This window comes from Gouania willdenowi, chromosome 13, assembly GCF_900634775.1.
Source record: "Gouania willdenowi chromosome 13, fGouWil2.1, whole genome shotgun sequence".
In the NCBI taxonomy this organism is placed as follows: domain Eukaryota; kingdom Metazoa; phylum Chordata; class Actinopteri; order Blenniiformes; family Gobiesocidae; genus Gouania; species Gouania willdenowi.
In genome coordinates, this window is record NC_041056.1 from 30,718,849 (window position 1) to 30,736,539 (window position 17,691).

Sequence of the window (17,691 nt, forward strand, 5' to 3'; positions counted from 1 at the left end):
AATGGATATGTTTTGCAAACACACACACACACACACACACACACAAACACACACACACAGTTAATCATGGATAATTTCATATTCTAACTATCGTTTAATCATTTAACTATAACTAATAAAGTAATAAAAACCACACAGACTATAACATATCTTACATATCCGCCCTGTTGTGGGTTTGGAAAACATCAAGCAGACGGGCGTCTTCACAGGTTTACCCGGTGCCATCATAGGACCAAAACAACAGGGATGACCACCGTGAGGTGGGGCGAAAACCCGACAGCTAGTACGGGAAAAATTCCCCACCGTCCCCCCCTGCTGGGGCGAACATCGATTCTGATCCACGGTGATCTGGAGACAGTTCAGGGTGTATGTACAACTGATGACCCAAAACCATGGTGTTGAAAATAGGGCTTTAGGTCTCAGTGTGTGTTTGGAGTTGGTAAGGGAGGGTCAGAGGTTACCAGCACATAACCCTCAGTAGCAGTGAACCTTTACCGCTCACTGTGATGATGGGAAGGTGTGGCAGGGTCTTAGTCCATCAATGGGGCAGATGGGGAGAGACCCATAACATGGAGTTGGTACTCTGGGGAGGCCTGAACCTGCATAGCACCGATGATCATGTTGTCTATGCCTTTCTTCACACAGGGGACGATGCAGCAGCAGGCAAGACCAACGACCAGCAGCACAGCCAGAAGAGGGAGACCCAGACGTAGCAGGAATTGGAACCAGGAGCCTTGGAACAGCCAGTCCCACCCGGATGAATGGACATTGGACTCGTCAGCTGACATGGCACCTTCCAGGTTGCGGAGTGTTTGCAGGGCGTCTTCGATGGACTCCGAGGAGTTATTAGGTATGTATGTACAGCAGGTAGCACCCACCATAGCACACACACCACCTGTGGAAGCTAAAATCGTATCTAAAGCCATACGGTTCTGAATAGCCATTTGCGCGGTGGCCGCTGTTCTAGCATTCATTTTGTTATTAACAGCTAAAGATGCATTAAGAAGCATGTGAAAGCGGTATTGGAGGGTCTCTACCATAAGGGAATTCTTACCCACGCCTATATTAGGGAAAAGAGCATGAACGACTTTTTGACTAGTTGACCAATATCTATGTTCGTGAGGGACGTCCGAGCCCCATATTGCATCATGAGGTGTGAAGGTTATAATCTCACGACGAGAACGACTAGGCATTGTCATATGAACTATGAAAGACCCATCTGTGACTGCTACTGGTACACAAACGGCTGACATATTAATTGGAGGGGAAGGATAAACTTTATCACCGCACTTCAACCAAACACCGTCTCTAGCAAACATTGGGACAACCGTACGAACGTTCTGAACGGTAGCACAATGGTTTATGTCTACTGATGGTAGACCTTTGGTGTTAGTTGGTGGACCAATAAATCGTACGCATAACGGATAGCAGCGAGTATAATTACCACAGGGGACAGCATTCGTGTTTAGGTGTTTAGCAGCCTGACCTAGGGGCTCGAGGGTTTTTAGCATTGGTAGAACAGGAGGGCACGGGGTCGCGGACTTATTTTGTAAACATTCTAGTACTTTCTTTGAGTCAGGGGCTGGCAGGGACGCGGACAACAGAGTCGGGGATGTTACAGCGTGCGGCAGATGTGAGCAAACATAGCAACTATCATTAGTTACTGTTCGTGCAGATAGTTCTACCATACGGTACCAAGAATTAGCGCGCAGACGATGATGGACGTGATTATTCTGTTCAGACAGTAATGCGAGTAACGAGTCAGGTTCTTCTGTTGGCATAGGTTTTGCATTTATAACTCGTATATTCTGTCTAACCTCAGGTGATAACACTATGTCCATGCGTGGTTTAACTACAATGGGAGTGGCCGGAGGTGTAATACAAATATCCACCCAAAAGATGGGATCTGTCCCTTGTACGTCAGGGCAGAATCCCATAAGCAAACAAGAAGGAGGTACCGCGGTGGTGTTAACGGTTAGGAGTAGGATTTTTTGTTTCTGAACAATTGTTTTTCGCAATGACAGATATGCCGCTGTAACGGTACATGTAGATGGTGTGAGGGGCCAGGTAATAGGGGTGTAGCTTGTATGGAGGAGTACCTCAGACCAACCATGAGTAGACCATGATTGGTCTGCTCCCCGGACTTGCATGTACCATTCATAATTTACATAGTCCTTACCATGTTTCCATGGTGTGTAGCCTTTATTAGCCAGAGCCTCTAGTGGAATTGTAACGTCACTTAAAATGTCCGGTATTTGTGGTATGCACATAACGAGGTTAAAGCCCCCGGGGCATCTACCTATGTAATCATACCAAGGTGAGCTTAGAGCCCCTGCTAGCACTTCCTGGGATCCCACGAGGAGGAGGAGGAACAACAGATCCATCTCTGTGTTACTAGGGTGTATCACCTGCTGTGGTGGGTTTCTGTACCTTTTTCCCGTGTGATTGGTGTATCCACGTCTGTCTTTCAGCTATCTTAAATGCAGTTGGTGTGGTTAGCAGAACTGTGTATGGACCGTCCCACCGTGGAGTACACCAGTGTTTTCTCTTAATCACCTTGATGAGGACCCAATCACCAGGACGCAGGGGATCTGAAACAGGTAAAGAGAGACTAGGCAGTGTATTAGCTTTAACAATTTCAGCATCTGTGAATAATTTAACCATCCATTTTGTTATTGGATCCAACTCTCCCTCCTGATCCTGCACCCACTTAGAACTGGTGAGGGGTAGGTGAAAAGGTCGTCCTGTGACAACCTCAAAGGGGGTCAAACCCTGTGTGTTTGGTGTTATGCGCATGTACATTTCTACCAGGTTAACACACTCTGGCCAGGGCCTGTTTGTTTGTTCTACAGCTTTTTTTAATCTGTTTTTAATGGTACCATTGTTGCGTTCTACCAATCCAGCACTAGCTGGGTGGTAGGAGCAGTGATGTTTTAATTCAATGCCCATGGCCTCTGTCAGCAGGAGTATTACTCTGTTAACAAAATGGGGTCCATTGTCGCTCCAAATCTGTCGTGGGATGCCATGTTGAGGTATTATTCGTGTCAAAAGGGCCTTTGCCACTGTCATTGCATCATTTGTTTTAGCGGGCACTATGGTGACCCATTTTGAGAATGAGTCCACCAGAACCAAACAATACGTATACCTCTGAATAGTGTGCAGTGTTATGAAATCCATCATAATGACCTCAAAAGGATATGTACCAGCTGGTGTCTTACCCCGAGGGGGCCTAACATTACCCTGAGAGTTATGACGACAACAGATGATACACTGACGACAAAAGTTTTTAAAATGGGTTTGGAGTCCTAGTGGTATATGAAATGACTGTTTGACTATGTCTACCATCCCTCCTGTTGAGACATGGGTCAACCCATGGCTCATTCTAGCAACGACGTCAAACAAACATCTAGGCAAACATGGCTTGTCATTTAACATAAATACTCCAGAGTCATTTTTAACAGCACCTTCAGTCACCCATTTTGTTTTCTCACTTTCAGGAGCGTTAACATGCATATCAATCAGGACTTCATCCGGCAAGCAAAGTGGTACAACATCAACAGGCAACAACTGGACAGTAAGTGCTTCAGTAAAAGCAGCTTTTTTAGCTTCAACATCAGCTTTCGCATTGCCCAGAGAGACAGCATCAGTGGCGCCAGTATGTGCTTTGCATTTACATATCGCCAATGATGTAGGTAAGAGGACTGAAGCAAGAAGGTCTTTTAACAGGGAGGCATGTTGCACAGGCTTTCCACTAGATGTCTTCATACCTCTCCTAGCCCACTGAGCAGCAAACACATGAACTGTGGAAAAAGCATACTGGCTATCAGTGTAAATTGTGACTTTCTTGCCTTTGAAAAGTCTACAGGCTTCTGTCAAGGCCACGATTTCAGCTGCCTGTGCAGACTGATTTCCAGCCAATTTGCCTGATTTCAACACAGTGTCGCATGTAACTACTGCATAACCAGTATGATTTGTTCCATCAGGTGCTTTGGAGGAGGAGCCATCTACAAACACTACATCTCCGTCTTCCAATGGAATGTCTGTCAAATCTGGACGTGGCTTGCATGTCACCGACACTAACTGTCCACAGTCATGCGGTGTCCCATCGTCAGCTGTTGGTATCAATGTAGCTGGGTTAAAAGCAGCACAGCGCTTTAAAATGAGGTTGGCTGGGGTCAACAAGGTGTTAGTAAGGTGTAAAAACCTGGCAGGAGATAAGAATGACATTTTTGTTTGTGTTAACAGGATGTCAACTGCATGGCTGACTAACAGTGTCAAAGGATGGAACAACACTACTTCAGCAGACGCGTGCACAGCCATGGCTGCGGCGCAAACCGCCTGAACGCAATGGGGAAGTGCCCTAGCCACATCATCTAATCGTTTAGAGTAATAGGCTATTGGTCGTTGCTTCTCACCGTATTGCTGTAGTAGTACTGATGTCATGTAACCGTTCTTACAGTCAACAGACTGTGTAAATGGCTTGTTGTAATCTGGCAGCGCCATCACCCCTGTTCCTGTTATGATTTGTTTCACTTTTGTAAATGCTTCTTCCGCGTCAGGTGTCCACTGCAAAGGTGCGCTTAAAGTTTGATGTGTATCTAACATTAGGTTCTGTAATGGGGCAGTTATGATAGCATAATCAACGATCCACGACCTGCAATAATTCGCTAGGCCTAAAAAGGCCATCATTTGTCTGACGGTAAGCGGTTTTGGTGCCATTTGTACTGCTTCCTTACGTGATGTAGTAAGTTCTTTCCCTTCAGCTGAAATGTTATGACCAAGGAATGTTACTTTTTCCTGTGTAAATTGTAGTTTCTCTAATGAGGCCTTATTTCCTGTTTTTGCCAAATGTGTGAACAGCCTGATTGCCTCTGTTTCATTTTCCGCTTTGGTGGGACTGGCCAATAAAATGTCATCAACATAAACAATTATCTGTGTGGTCTCTGGCCATGTGTGGTGGCTGATGCACCTGTTAATCTCCGCTGAAAAGATAGTAGGGCTATCACAGAACCCTTGTGGAAGGCGAGTGTAAGAGTATTTTTTGTTCTCAAATGTGAATCCAAACCAACCCTGCGCTGTACTATGAAGAGGGATGGAGAAAAATGCATTACTTAAATCAATTACAGTGAACCATTTTTGATGAGGTTGTAATTCATTTAACAATGTGTGTGGGTCTGGTACATTTGGAGCTCGTGATTTAACAGCCTGATTTACTGCTCTTAAATCATGTACCATCCTCCAGCCGCCCTGTGGCTTTTTCACAGGGAAGATGGGGGTGTTGCATTGAGCTGAGTCATGTTCCTGTAACACGCCTGCAGTCAGTAAATCATTAATAACAGGCTTTATTCCTTCTTTTGCATCTGATTTGAGTGGATACTGTCTAATTCGAGGCCTGTGAGATGTGGCTGGATCTATGGTTACAAATGTTGCGGTTGTCATAAGTCCAACATCTGTTTTTGATTTAGCCCACAGACATGATGGCACTGAAGGAAAGTCATCTGATTTCAGAGTGCACATAGACAGTCATGCATCCAAATGCACAGCAGGGGGCGCCAAAGTACACCAGTTCAACATTTGTTTTTTCACAAAGCCACAAAAGGAGCCTCTGTATGTGAATACATTGTGTCTCTCCTTCCTCCACAGGTCACTCTTGACAGGAAGTGCAGCCAACAGTTCATTTGCATCTTTCCACTTTTTATGTGCCGGTTTTTGTAAACAAATATGTGGAAACCGTGGGGGGTTTATTGGTGTCAGCTCTGGAGGCAACGTCACTCTGATTATAATCCATCCATCTGGAGACCAACAAACGTCTGTCAATGTTATTTTCTGTGGTGACAATCGCAGAAACTTTTCCTCCCAGGCTTTAGCAGCTGCTCTGCCCTCAGGGGACAGGTCTGGTCTCCTTAGCCAGTCTGGTTGACCTGGCAGGGGTCCTTCAGGTCTGACATACATCATTGTAACATGTAGTGGCCACTGTGTCTGTACTTCTGTGGGAATGACAAATGTTTTAGCTATTTTAGCCCGCAGTTCTTCCATAGACCCAACCACTGACCGAGGGCCTGTTGACACTGGATCCAATGTATAGAATTTATTAGGAATGACTGGGCTTTGCAACACCATAAGTGATTCTTTAGTATCTGATAAAAATTTCTTTGGCACTATTCCATTAGCCGTTGGCACTAAACTGATCTGTAACTTACTGAGGAGATCCCTTCCCATTAAATTGAAGGGACAATCAGTTGTCAAAATAAATGGGTGTGTGTAATATGAACCATCTTCATCTTGCACAATGACCTCCTCAGACCAACATGCATATTGAGGCTTTCCGCCTACTCCCACTATGCCAATAACCTTTTTGGAAGTGACTACGCCCTCCACCTGATCACGGAGGACAGAAACATCAGCCCCGGTATCACACAGGAAAGTGACTGGTGTTTGTTTTGGTCCCACCAACAGTGTACGTTTTGGGTATTTGTCATGTGTTAATGTTACAGCTGCATAAATGGAGAAATCAACAAAATGATTTGGATTTAAAGGTGGGGGATGTTCATATTCTGCAGGTAAATCATTGTCATATTGATCAGCATCCTCATCTTGCCCTAAAAAGGCTATGTCACACTCTGAGGTTTCATTATCTGTTCCGGAGTCACTGATTACATTTCCCTCCGGCAAGTCCTGGCGTCACTGCCTAGGAGTTTGCCCGAACGACGTATGGTCTGTTTTTTGCTTTCTTTTTGGGCAGTCTCTTGCCATATGTCCTTCCTCATGACAAATGAAACATTGTCTTTTTTCTCGATCTATTTTTGCTTGTTTTTCCTCATCAGGCGTTCTGGTGCGATATGGCTTTTTTCCCTGTCTTTTAAACCCTGAGCGTTGGCTCACCAGGGCTGCAGCCATGGCCTCAGCCAATACATTAACATTAGCTGACTCAGTTTTTGCTTTCTTTTTCTCAGTGACTTCATAAGCATGTTCGGCCCATTCCATTAGCTCTGGAACAGTGAGGGTGCGGTGTGTGACACAGTTTGCTTTTATGAAATCTGACACGTTTGGCAACAAACCACTGATTAACCACATTTTTAGCTGTATTTGGTATGGATTATCCACCAGCGGAGAATGAGGAAGCCCGCTATTAGTCCTAAAAACCGTTTCTAAACGGGCACGATATTCCATTGGCGTCTCGTCTGATTTCTGACGACACGCACTTATTTCTTCGTGGCTTGGGGGTTTTGTGTAAGTCGCCCTCACTCTTTGCATCAGTGCTTCAACCTGCTGTCGCAGCTCATTAGAGTTATGTGCTAGGGGCTGACGGTTAACTTGTCTCCCGGTAAAACCGCCCACCACTACTGGATATCGGTGTCTAAGTGTTAGTTTTAAAACCTTTTCCACCTCCAGTCCATTTAAATGCCATGTCTCAATCAACCCACATACTTGTTCAGCATAAGCAGTCGGGTCCTTCTCAACGTCACATACGCCCCTACAGGCATCTAATGCTTCCTGCTCCGTCCATGGGCGAAACAACAACAGCTGTGGGGGATGTGCACCCTGTAATGGATCCTGTGGGTTTAGGAATTCTCCTGCACGAGGGTTAGCTACCTCAATCATAGGCAAAATTGGATATAGATTTTCCTCTATCCCCGCCTGGGCTATGTGATATTGCTCATCCTCCTCACTGTTAACACTTTCTTTCATCTGTTTTGACTTTTGTTTAGCTGCCCTAGTCACAGGTCCCTTTGTTTCTTGTCCTGCAACTGCTCCCCCCTCTTGTAAACCCCCTGCGGCCCCATTCTGTTGCTGATTTGTCTCCTCAACTCTACGCGGTACACACACGGTCTCATCACAAGGCTGTATTTTAGCTGCTGCTAACACTTTCTGTTTCCTTCTCTCTTCACCTTTCTCTATCTGTGTTTTCCTAATACTCATAGCATCTTTCCAGATACACACTACTCTTAAGTGGTCTGCTATTAACTCAGCCTGCTTAGGACGTAACTTTTTTAATGCCTTCACTCTTTTTCCTTTACACCAGATGGACACTTTCTCTATTCCAGCTTCGTCTGACAATTTCCCTGCAAACCCACAATTTTTGTACCAATCTTCTAGATAGCAACAACTACCGGGATACTTTCTCTGCATGAATTTCACATCATTATTTTCCATCAATGCTTTACGCTGCGCGTTACCCATGTTCTCAGCACGGGATTTACAGACACCGTTACAACAAAGAAACACCACAAAGAAACAACACACAAAGAAACAACACACAACAACTCCCGTCTGCCCTCTGTCCCTTTACCACGCCGTGTGAGTATTACGTCACCCACCACGGTCTTCACTCCCCGTTGTACGTCACGGGTACTATGGTGAAAAGAAACAGCTTCTCACCTCGTCAGTGCTCTCCCTGGTTCGTGGGACCCGTCACTCCCCGTCCGGGTCGGTGCTGGAACAAGCTGTGACCACCCCTGCAAAGGAGGGGGTGCCGGCAGTTTTACTAATGGTCCGGTTGCGCCCGCACCGATCCAGACGAAAAGATGTAAGGTCCCGGGTTGCGGCACCAGTGAATGTTAGGTCTAAATACGTTAAGACCGTTGCTAAAATGTGAATGTTGGGTCTAAATACGTTAAGACCGTTGCAATCACATCTCAGAGAGAAAAACACTATCTGACTTAAAAGGCGACCAGAGGCAGAGAGGTGCGAGCTGCAGCTCGGAGAAAAACCCAACAAAAAGAGACACAAAAGTCCGATATAAGTTGGATTGCTCTGATGGTGATGCCTCAGAACTAGGTATTTATTATAGAAAACATAGACCACACCCAGAGGGCTGTGCAACAGCGCTCTGGGTGCAGGATTAATACCATATATGGTAACACAAAAACTTTGGGGGAGAAACGGCTCATATGTCCATGCAGTGGGTCACATACCCACACTGGCCCAAACTAGTTTAAACCAGCTATGGTGGACAATGGATATGTTTTGCAAACACACACACACACACACACACACACAAACACACACACACAGTTAATCATGGATAATTTCATATTCTAACTATCGTTTAATCATTTAACTATAACTAATAAAGTAATAAAAACCACACAGACTATAACATATCTTACAGTCCTGGGTTCAAATCCCGGACAAGCCCCAATAGATAAAGTGTGTCTGACAATTAAGTCCACATTTTCTAAAGAATTCATGTAAGGCTTGTCGTACGTTCGCGATGGGATTTGCCATGATTTTGTTAGGAATGTCTAATCTCTTTACTATTCCAAACTGATGGATGACTTGTAGGAAAGTTGGAATGCCTTCATTAAGACATGGTTAATTTAGTTTTTCTGGTAAGTGAATTTTTACCTAAAGTTATGTAAAAAAGGTTCATAACACTACAATCAAAGGCTTGTTGGTCTAGGAGAATGATTCTCGCTTCGGGCGTGAGAGGTCCCGGGTTCAAAACCTGGACAAGCCCTGATATTTATAGTCTGTCTGACAATGGTATAAAGTCCACATTTTCTAAAGAATTCATGTAAGGCTTGTAGAAAAGTTCAAATGTATCCTTACTTCTCTTTTTACAGAAATTAAAATTGTCATTAAGAAATGGTTAAATTAGTTTTTATGTTCTTGCAATTCTGTTGTGATTTTTTTACCTAAAGCAATGTAAAATAGGTTCATACCACAAGAATCAAAGGCTTGTTGGTCTAGGAGAATGATTCTCCCCTCAGGTGTGAGAGGTCCTGGGTTCAAATCCTGAACAAGCCCCTATATTTATAGTCTGTCTGACAATGGTATTAAGTCCACATTTTCTAAAGAATTCATGTAAGGCTTGTCGTACGTTCACGATGGGATTTGCCATGATTTTGTTAGGAATGTCTAATATCTTTACTATTCCAAACTGATGGATGACTTGTAGGAAAGTTGGAATGCCTTCATTAAGACATGGTTAATTTAGTTTTTCTGGTAAGTGAATTTTTACCTAAAGTTATGTAAAAAAGGTTCATATCACTACAATCAAAGGCTTGTTGGTCTAGGAGAATGATTCTCGCTTCGGGTGTGAGAGGTCCCGGGTTCAAATCCCGCACAAGACCTGGTATTTATAGTCTGTCTGACAATGGTATTAAGTCCACATTTTCTAAAGAATTCATGTAAGGCTTGTAGAAAAGTTCAAATGTATCCTTACTTCTCTTTTTACAGAAATGAAAATTGTCATTAAGAAATGGTTAAATTAGTTTTTATGTTCTTGCAATTCTGTTGTGATTTTTTTTACCTAAAGCAATGTAAAATAGGTTCATACCACTAGAATCAAAGGCTTGTTGGTCTAGGAGAATGATTCTCACTTCGGGTGTGAGAGGTCCCAGGTTCAAATCCCGGACAAGCCCCAATAGATAAAGCGTGTCTGACAATGGTATTAAGTCCACATTTTCTAAAGAATCCATGTAAGGCTTGTCGTACGTTCACGATGGGATTTGCCATGATTTTGTTAGGAATGTCTAATCTCTTCACTATTCCAAACTGATGGATGACTTGTAGGAAAGTTGGAATGCCTTCATTAAGACATGGTTAATTTAGTTTTTCTGGTAAGTGAATTTTTATCTAAAGTTATGTAAAAAAGGTTCATAACACTACAATCAAAGGCTTGTTGGTCTAGGAGAATGATTCTCGCTTCGGGTGTGAGAGGTCCCGGGTTCAAATCCCGGAGAAGCCCCAATAGATAAAGTGTGTCTGACAATTAAGTCCACATTTTCTAAAGAATTCATGTAAGGCTTGTCGTACGTTCACGATGGGATTTGCCATGATTTTGTTAGGAATGTCTAATCTCTTTACTATTCCAAACTGATGGATGACTTGTAGGAAAGTTGGAATGCCTTCATTAAGACATGGTTAATTTAGTTTTTCTGGTAAGTGAATTTTTACCTAAAGTTATGTAAAAAAGGTTCATAACACTACAATCAAAGGCTTGTTGGTCTAGGAGAATGATTCTCGCTTCGGGTGTGAGAGGTCCCTGGTTCAAATACTGGATAAGCCCTGGTATTTATAGTCTGTCTGACAATGGTGTTAAGTCCACATTTTCTAAAGAATTCATGTAAGCCTTGTAGAAAAGTTCAAATGTATCCTTACTTCTCTTTTTACAGAAATGAAAGTTGGAATGCCTTCTTACTTCTCTTTTTACAAAATGAAAATTGTCATTAAGACATGGTTAATTTAGTTTTTCTGGTAAGTGAATTTTTACTTAAAGTTATGTAAAATAGGTTCATAACACTACAATCAAAGTCTTGTTGGTCTAGGAGAATGATTCTCGTTTTGGTTGTGAGAGGTCCCAGGTTCAAATCCCGGACAAGCCCCAATAGATAAAGTGTGTCTGACAATGGTGTTAAGTCCATATTTGCTGAAGAATTCATGTAAGGCTTGTTGAAACGTATCCTTACTTCTCTTTACAAGGATGCACATTGTCAATGTTTAATTGAGTTGAATGGTTTTTGCATATCAATTAGGTACATTTTTAAATAAAGTATAGTAAAATTGGTTCATAGCACAGCAACCAAGGACTTGTTGGTCGAGAAGTATTATTCTTGCTGTTGGTGCGAGAGGTCCAAGGTTTAAATTCCGGACAAGCTTGCTTGCAAAAATTCTATTTCTGTCGATGGTATTAAGTCCATATATAGTAAACAAAAAAAAAGTGTATATTTCCATTTCGTACGTTAGCTATTAGAATTGCCATGATTGTGTTCGGTATGTCTAGTCTCTTTAACATTACAAACTGGTGTATCGCTTGTAGGAAAGTTGTATTGATTTCTTACTTCTCTTTTTACAGAAATGAAAATTGTCATTAAGACATGGTTAAATTAGTTTTTATGTTCTTGCAATTCTGTTGTGATTTTTTTACCTAAAGCAATGTAAAATAGGTTCATACCACTAGAATCAAAGGCTTGTTGGTCTAGGAGAATGATTTTCCCCTCGGGTGTGAGAGGTCCTGGGTTCAAATCCTGGACAAGCCCCGATATTTATAGTCTGTCTGACAATGGTATTAAGTCCACATTTTCTAAAGAATTCATGTAAGGCTTGTCGTACGTTCACGATGGGATTTGCCATGATTTTGTTAGGAATGTCTAATCTCTTTACTATTCCAAACTGATGGATGACTTGTAGGAAAGTTGGAATGCCTTCATTAAGACATGGTTAATTTAGTTTTTCTGGTAAGTGAATTTTTACCTAAAGTTATGTAAAAAAGGTTCATAACACTACAATCAAAGGCTTGTTGGTCTAGGAGACTGATTCTCGCCTCGGGTGTGAGAGGTCCTGGGTTCAAATCCTGAACAAGCCCCGATATTTATAGTCTGTCTGACAATGGTATTAAGTCCACATTTTCTAAAGAATTCATGTAAGGCTTGTCGTACGTTCACGATGGGATTTGCCATGATTTTGTTAGGAATGTCTAATATCTTTACTATTCCAAACTGATGGATGACTTGTAGGAAAGTTGGAATGCCTTCATGAAGACATGGTTAATTTAGTTTTTCTGGTAAGTGAATTTTTACCTAAAGTTATGTAAAAAAGGTTAATAACACTACAATCAAAGGCTTGTTGGTCTAGGAGAATGATTCTCGCTTCGGGTGTGAGAGGTCCGGGGTTCAAATCCCGCACAAGACCTGGTATTTATAGTCTGTCTGACAATGGTATTAAGTCCACATTTTCTAAAGAATTCATGTAAGGCTTGTAGAAAAGTTCAAATGTATCCTTACTTCTCTTTTTACAGAAATGAAAATTGTCATTAAGAAATGGTTAAATTAGTTTTTATGTTCTTGCAATTCTGTTGAGATTTTTTTTACCTAAAGCAATGTAAAATAGGTTCATACCACTAGAATCAAAGGCTTGTTGGTCTAGGAGAATGATTCTCACTTCGGGTGTGAGAGGTCCCGGGTTCAAATCCCGGACAAGCCCCAATAGATAAAGTGTGTCTGACAATTAAGTCCACATTTTCTAAAGAATTCATGTAAGGCTTGTCGTACGTTCACGATGGGATTTGCCATGATTTTGTTAGGAATGTCTAATCTCTTTACTATTCCAAACTGATGGATGACTTGTAGGAAAGTTGGAATGCCTTCATTAAGACATGGTTAATTTAGTTTTTCTGGTAAGTGAATTTTTACCTAAAGTTATGTAAAAAAGGTTCATAACACTACAATCAAAGGCTTGTTGGTCTAGGAGAATGATTCTCGCTTCGGGTGTGAGAGGTCCCTGGTTCAAATACTGGATAAGCACTGGTATTTATAGTCTGTCTGACAATGGTGTTAAGTCCACATTTTCTAAAGAATTCATGTAAGCCTTGTAGAAAAGTTCAAATGTATCCTTACTTCTCTTTTTACAGAAATGAAAGTTGGAATGCCTTCTTACTTCTCTTTTTACAAAATGAAAATTGTCATTAAGACATGGTTAATTTAGTTTTTCTGGTAAGTGAATTTTTACTTAAAGTTATGTAAAATAGGTTCATAACACTACAATCAAAGTCTTGTTGGTCTAGGAGAATGATTCTCGTTTTGGTTGTGAGAGGTCCCAGGTTCAAATCCCGGACAAGCCCCAATAGATAAAGTGTGTCTGACAATGGTGTTAAGTCCATATTTGCTGAAGAATTCATGTAAGGCTTGTTGAAACGTATCCTTACTTCTCTTTACAAGGATGCACATTGTCAATGTTTAATTGAGTTGAATGGTTTTTGCATATCAATTAGGTACATTTTTAACTAAAGTATAGTAAAATTGGTTCATAGCACAGCAACCAAGGACTTGTTGGTCGAGAAGTATTATTCTTGCTGTTGGTGCGAGAGGTCCAAGGTTTAAATTCCGGACAAGCTTGCTTGCAAAAATTCTATTTCTGTCGATGGTATTAAGTCCATATATAGTAAACAAAAAAAAAGTGTATATTTCCATTTCGTACGTTAGCTATTAGAATTGCCATGATTGTGTTCGGTATGTCTAGTCTCTTTAACATTACAAACTGGTGTATCGCTTGTAGGAAAGTTGTATTGATTTCTTACTTCTCTTTTTACAGAAATGAAAATTGTCATTAAGACATGGTTAAATTAGTTTTTATGTTCTTGCAATTCTGTTGTGATTTTTTTACCTAAAGCAATGTAAAATAGGTTCATACCACTAGAATCAAAGGCTTGTTGGTCTAGGAGAATGATTTTTCCCTCGGGTGTGAGAGGTCCTGGGTTCAAATCCTGGACAAGCCCCGATATTTATAGTCTGTCTGACAATGGTATTAAGTCCACATTTTCTAAAGAATTCATGTAAGGCTTGTAGAAAAGTTCAAATGTATCCTTACTTCTCTTTTTACAGAAATGAAAATTGTCATTAAGAAATGGTTAAATTAGTTTTTATGTTCTTGCAATTCTGTTGTGATTTTTTTTACCTAAAGCAATGTAAAATAGGTTCATACCACTAGAATCAAAGGCTTGTTGGTCTAGGAGAATGATTCTCACTTCGGGTGTGAGAGGTCCCGGGTTTAAATCCCGGACAAGCCCTGATATTTATAGTCTGTCTGACAATGGTATTAAGTCCACATTTTCTAAAGAATTCATGTAAGGCTTGTAGAAAAGTTCAAATGTATCCTTACTTCTCTTTTTACAGAAATGAAAATTGTCATTAAGACATGGTTAATTTAGTTTTTCTGGAAAGTGAATTTTTACTTAAAGTTATGTAAAATAGGTTCATAACACTACAATCAAAGTCTTGTTGGTCTCGGAGAATGATTCTCGCTTCAGTTGTGAGAGGTCCCAGGTTCAAATCCCGGACAAGCTCCAATAGATAAAGCGTGTCTGACAATGGTGTTAAGTCCATATTTGCTGAAGAATTCATGTAAGGCTTGTTGAAATGTATCCTTACTTCTCTTTACAAGGATGCACATTGTCAATGTTTAATTGAGTTGAACAGTTTTTGCATATCAAATAGGTACATTTTTAACTAAAGTATAGTAAAATTGGTTCATAGCACAGCAACCAAGGACTTGTTGGTCGAGAAGTATTATTCTTGCTGTTGGTGCGAGAGGTCCAAGGTTTAAATTCCGGACAAGCATGCTTGCAAAAATTCTATTTCTGTCGATGGTATTAAGTCCATATATAGTAAACAAAAAAAAAGTGTATATTTCCATTTCGTACGTTAGCTATGAGAATTGCCATGATTGTGTTCGGTATGTCTAGTCTCTTTAACATTACAAACTGGTGTATCGCTTGTAGGAAAGTTGTATTGATTTCTTACTTCTCTTTTTACAGAAATGAAAATTGTCATTAAGACATGGTTAAATTAGTTTTTATGTTCTTGCAATTCTGTTGTGATTTTTTTACCAAAAGCAATGTAAAATAGGTTCATAACACTGTAATCAAGGGCTTGTTGGTCTAGGGGTATGATTCTCGCTTTGGGTGCAAGAGGTCCCGGGTTCAAATCCCGGACAAGCCCCAATAGATAAAGTGTGTCTGACAATTAAGTCCACATTTTCTAAAGAATTCATGTAAGGCTTGTCGTACGTTCACGATGGGATTTGCCATGATTTTGTTAGGAATGTCTAATCTCTTTACTATTCCAAACTGATGGATGACTTGTAGGAAAGTTGGAATGCCTTCATTAAGACATGGTTAATTTAGTTTTTCTGGTAAGTGAATTTTTACCTAAAGTTATGTAAAAAAGGTTCATAACACTACAATCAAAGGCTTGTTGGTCTAGGAGAATGATTCTCGCTTCGTGTGTGAGAGGTCCCTGGTTCAAATACTGGATAAGCCCTGGTATTTATAGTCTGTCTGACAATGGTGTTAAGTCCACATTTTCTAAAGAATTCATGTAAGGCTTGTAGAAAAGTTCAAATGTATCCTTACTTCTCTTTTTACAGAAATGAAAGTTGGAATGCCTTCTTACTTCTCTTTTTACAAAATGAAAATTGTCATTAAGACATGGTTAATTTAGTTTTTCTGGTAAGTGAATTTTTACTTAAAGTTATGTAAATAGGTTCATAACACTACAATCAAAGTCTTGTTGGTCTAGGAGAATGATTCTCGCTTCGGTTGTGAGAGGTCCCGGGTTCAAATCCCGGACAAGCCCCAATAGATAAAGTGTGTCTGACAATGGTCTTAAGTCCATATTTGCTGAAGAATTCATTTAAGGCTTGTAGAAAAGTTGAAACGTATCCTTACTTCTCTTTACAAGGATGCACATTGTCAATGTTTAATTGAGTTGAATGGTTTTTGCATATCAATTAGGTACATTTTTAACTGAAGTATAGTAAAATTGGTTCATAGCACAGCAACCAAGGACTTGTTGGTCGAGAAGTATTATTCTTGCTGTTGGTGCGAGAGGTCCAAGGTTTAAATTCCGGACAAGCTTGCTTGCAAAAATTCTATTTCTGTCGATGGTATTAAGTCCATATATAGTAAACAAAAAAAAAGTGTATATTTCCATTTCGTACGTTAGCTATTAGAATTGCCATGATTGTGTTCGGTATGTCTAGTCTCTTTAACATTACAAACTGGTGTATCGCTTGTAGGAAAGTTGTATTGATTTCTTACTTCTCTTTTTACAGAAATGAAAATTGTCATTAAGACATGGTTAAATTAGTTTTTATGTTCTTGCAATTCTGTTGTGATTTTTTCACCAAAAGCAATGTAAAATAGGTTCATAACACTGTAATCAAGGGCTTGTTGGTCTAGGGGTATGATTCTCGCTTTGGGTGCGAGAGGTCCCGGGTTCAAATCCCGGACAAGCCCCAATAGATAAAGTGTGTCTGACAATTAAGTCCACATTTTCTAAAGAATTCATGTAAGGCTTGTCGTACTTTCACGATGGGATTTGCCATGATTTTGTTAGGAATGTCTAATCTCTTTACTATTCCAAACTGATGGATGACTTGTAGGAAAGTTGGAATGCCTTCATTAAGACATGGTTAATTTAGTTTTTCTGGTAAGTGAATTTTTACCTAAAGTTATGTAAAAAAGGTTCATGACAATACAATCAAAGGCTTGTTGGTCTAGGCGAATGATTCTCGCTTCGGGTGTGAGAGGTCCCGGGTTCAAATACTGGACAAGCCCTGTTATTTATAGTCTGTCTGACAATGGTATTAAGTCCACATTTTCTAAAGAATTCATGTAAGGCTTGTAGAAAAGTTCAAATGTATCCTTACTTCTCTTTTTACAGAAATGAAAATTGTCATTAAGAAATGGTTAAATTAGTTTTTATGTTCTTGCAATTCTGTTGTGATTTTTTTTACCTAAAGCAATGTAAAATAGGTTCATACCACTAGAATCAAAGGCTTGTTGGTCTAGGAGAATGATTCTCCCCTCGGGTGTGAGAGGTCCTGGGTTCAAATCCTGGACAAGCCCCGATATTTATAGTCTGTCTGACAATGGTATTAAGTCCACATTTTCTAAAGAATTCATGTAAGGCTTGTCGTACGTTCGCGATGGGATTTGCCATGATTTTGTTAGGAATGTCTAATCTCTTTACTATTCCAAACTGATGGATGACTTGTAGGAAAGTTGGAATGCCTTCATTAAGACATGGTTAATTTAGTTTTTCTGGTAAGTGAATTTTTACCTAAAGTTATGTAAAAAAGTTCATAACAGTACAATCAAAGTCTTGTTGGTCTAGGAGAATGATTCTTGCTTTGGGTGTGAGAGGTCCCGGGTTCAAATCCCAGACAAACCCTGATATTTATAGTCTG

General features: G+C 40.6%; 1 protein-coding gene and 3 non-coding genes across 4 annotated transcripts; 3 read left to right on the top strand and 1 right to left on the bottom strand.

The window, feature by feature from the left end:
• Window positions 1-53: 53 nt before the first annotated feature.
• Window positions 54-3,203, bottom strand: LOC114475062 (endogenous retrovirus group PABLB member 1 Env polyprotein-like). Its single transcript, XM_028465764.1, has 2 exons — window positions 3,142-3,203; window positions 54-1,115 (listed from the first exon to the last, which is right to left on the bottom strand). The coding sequence occupies exons 1-2, from the start codon at window positions 3,178-3,180 to the stop codon at window positions 531-533; spliced, it is 624 nt and encodes a 207-aa protein (XP_028321565.1). The 5' UTR covers window positions 3,181-3,203; the 3' UTR covers window positions 54-530.
• Window positions 3,204-12,855: 9,652 nt separating this feature from the next.
• Window positions 12,856-12,927, top strand: trnap-cgg (transfer RNA proline (anticodon CGG)). Its single transcript has one exon. It is a non-coding gene; the product is annotated as a tRNA-Pro (tRNA).
• A 2,441-nt stretch (window positions 12,928-15,368) lies between these two features.
• trnap-ugg (transfer RNA proline (anticodon UGG)) lies at window positions 15,369-15,440 on the top strand. Its single transcript has one exon. It is a non-coding gene; the product is annotated as a tRNA-Pro (tRNA).
• A 1,226-nt stretch (window positions 15,441-16,666) lies between these two features.
• Window positions 16,667-16,738, top strand: trnap-ugg (transfer RNA proline (anticodon UGG)). The gene has a single exon. It is a non-coding gene; the product is annotated as a tRNA-Pro (tRNA).
• The last annotated feature ends 953 nt before the right edge of the window (window positions 16,739-17,691 follow it).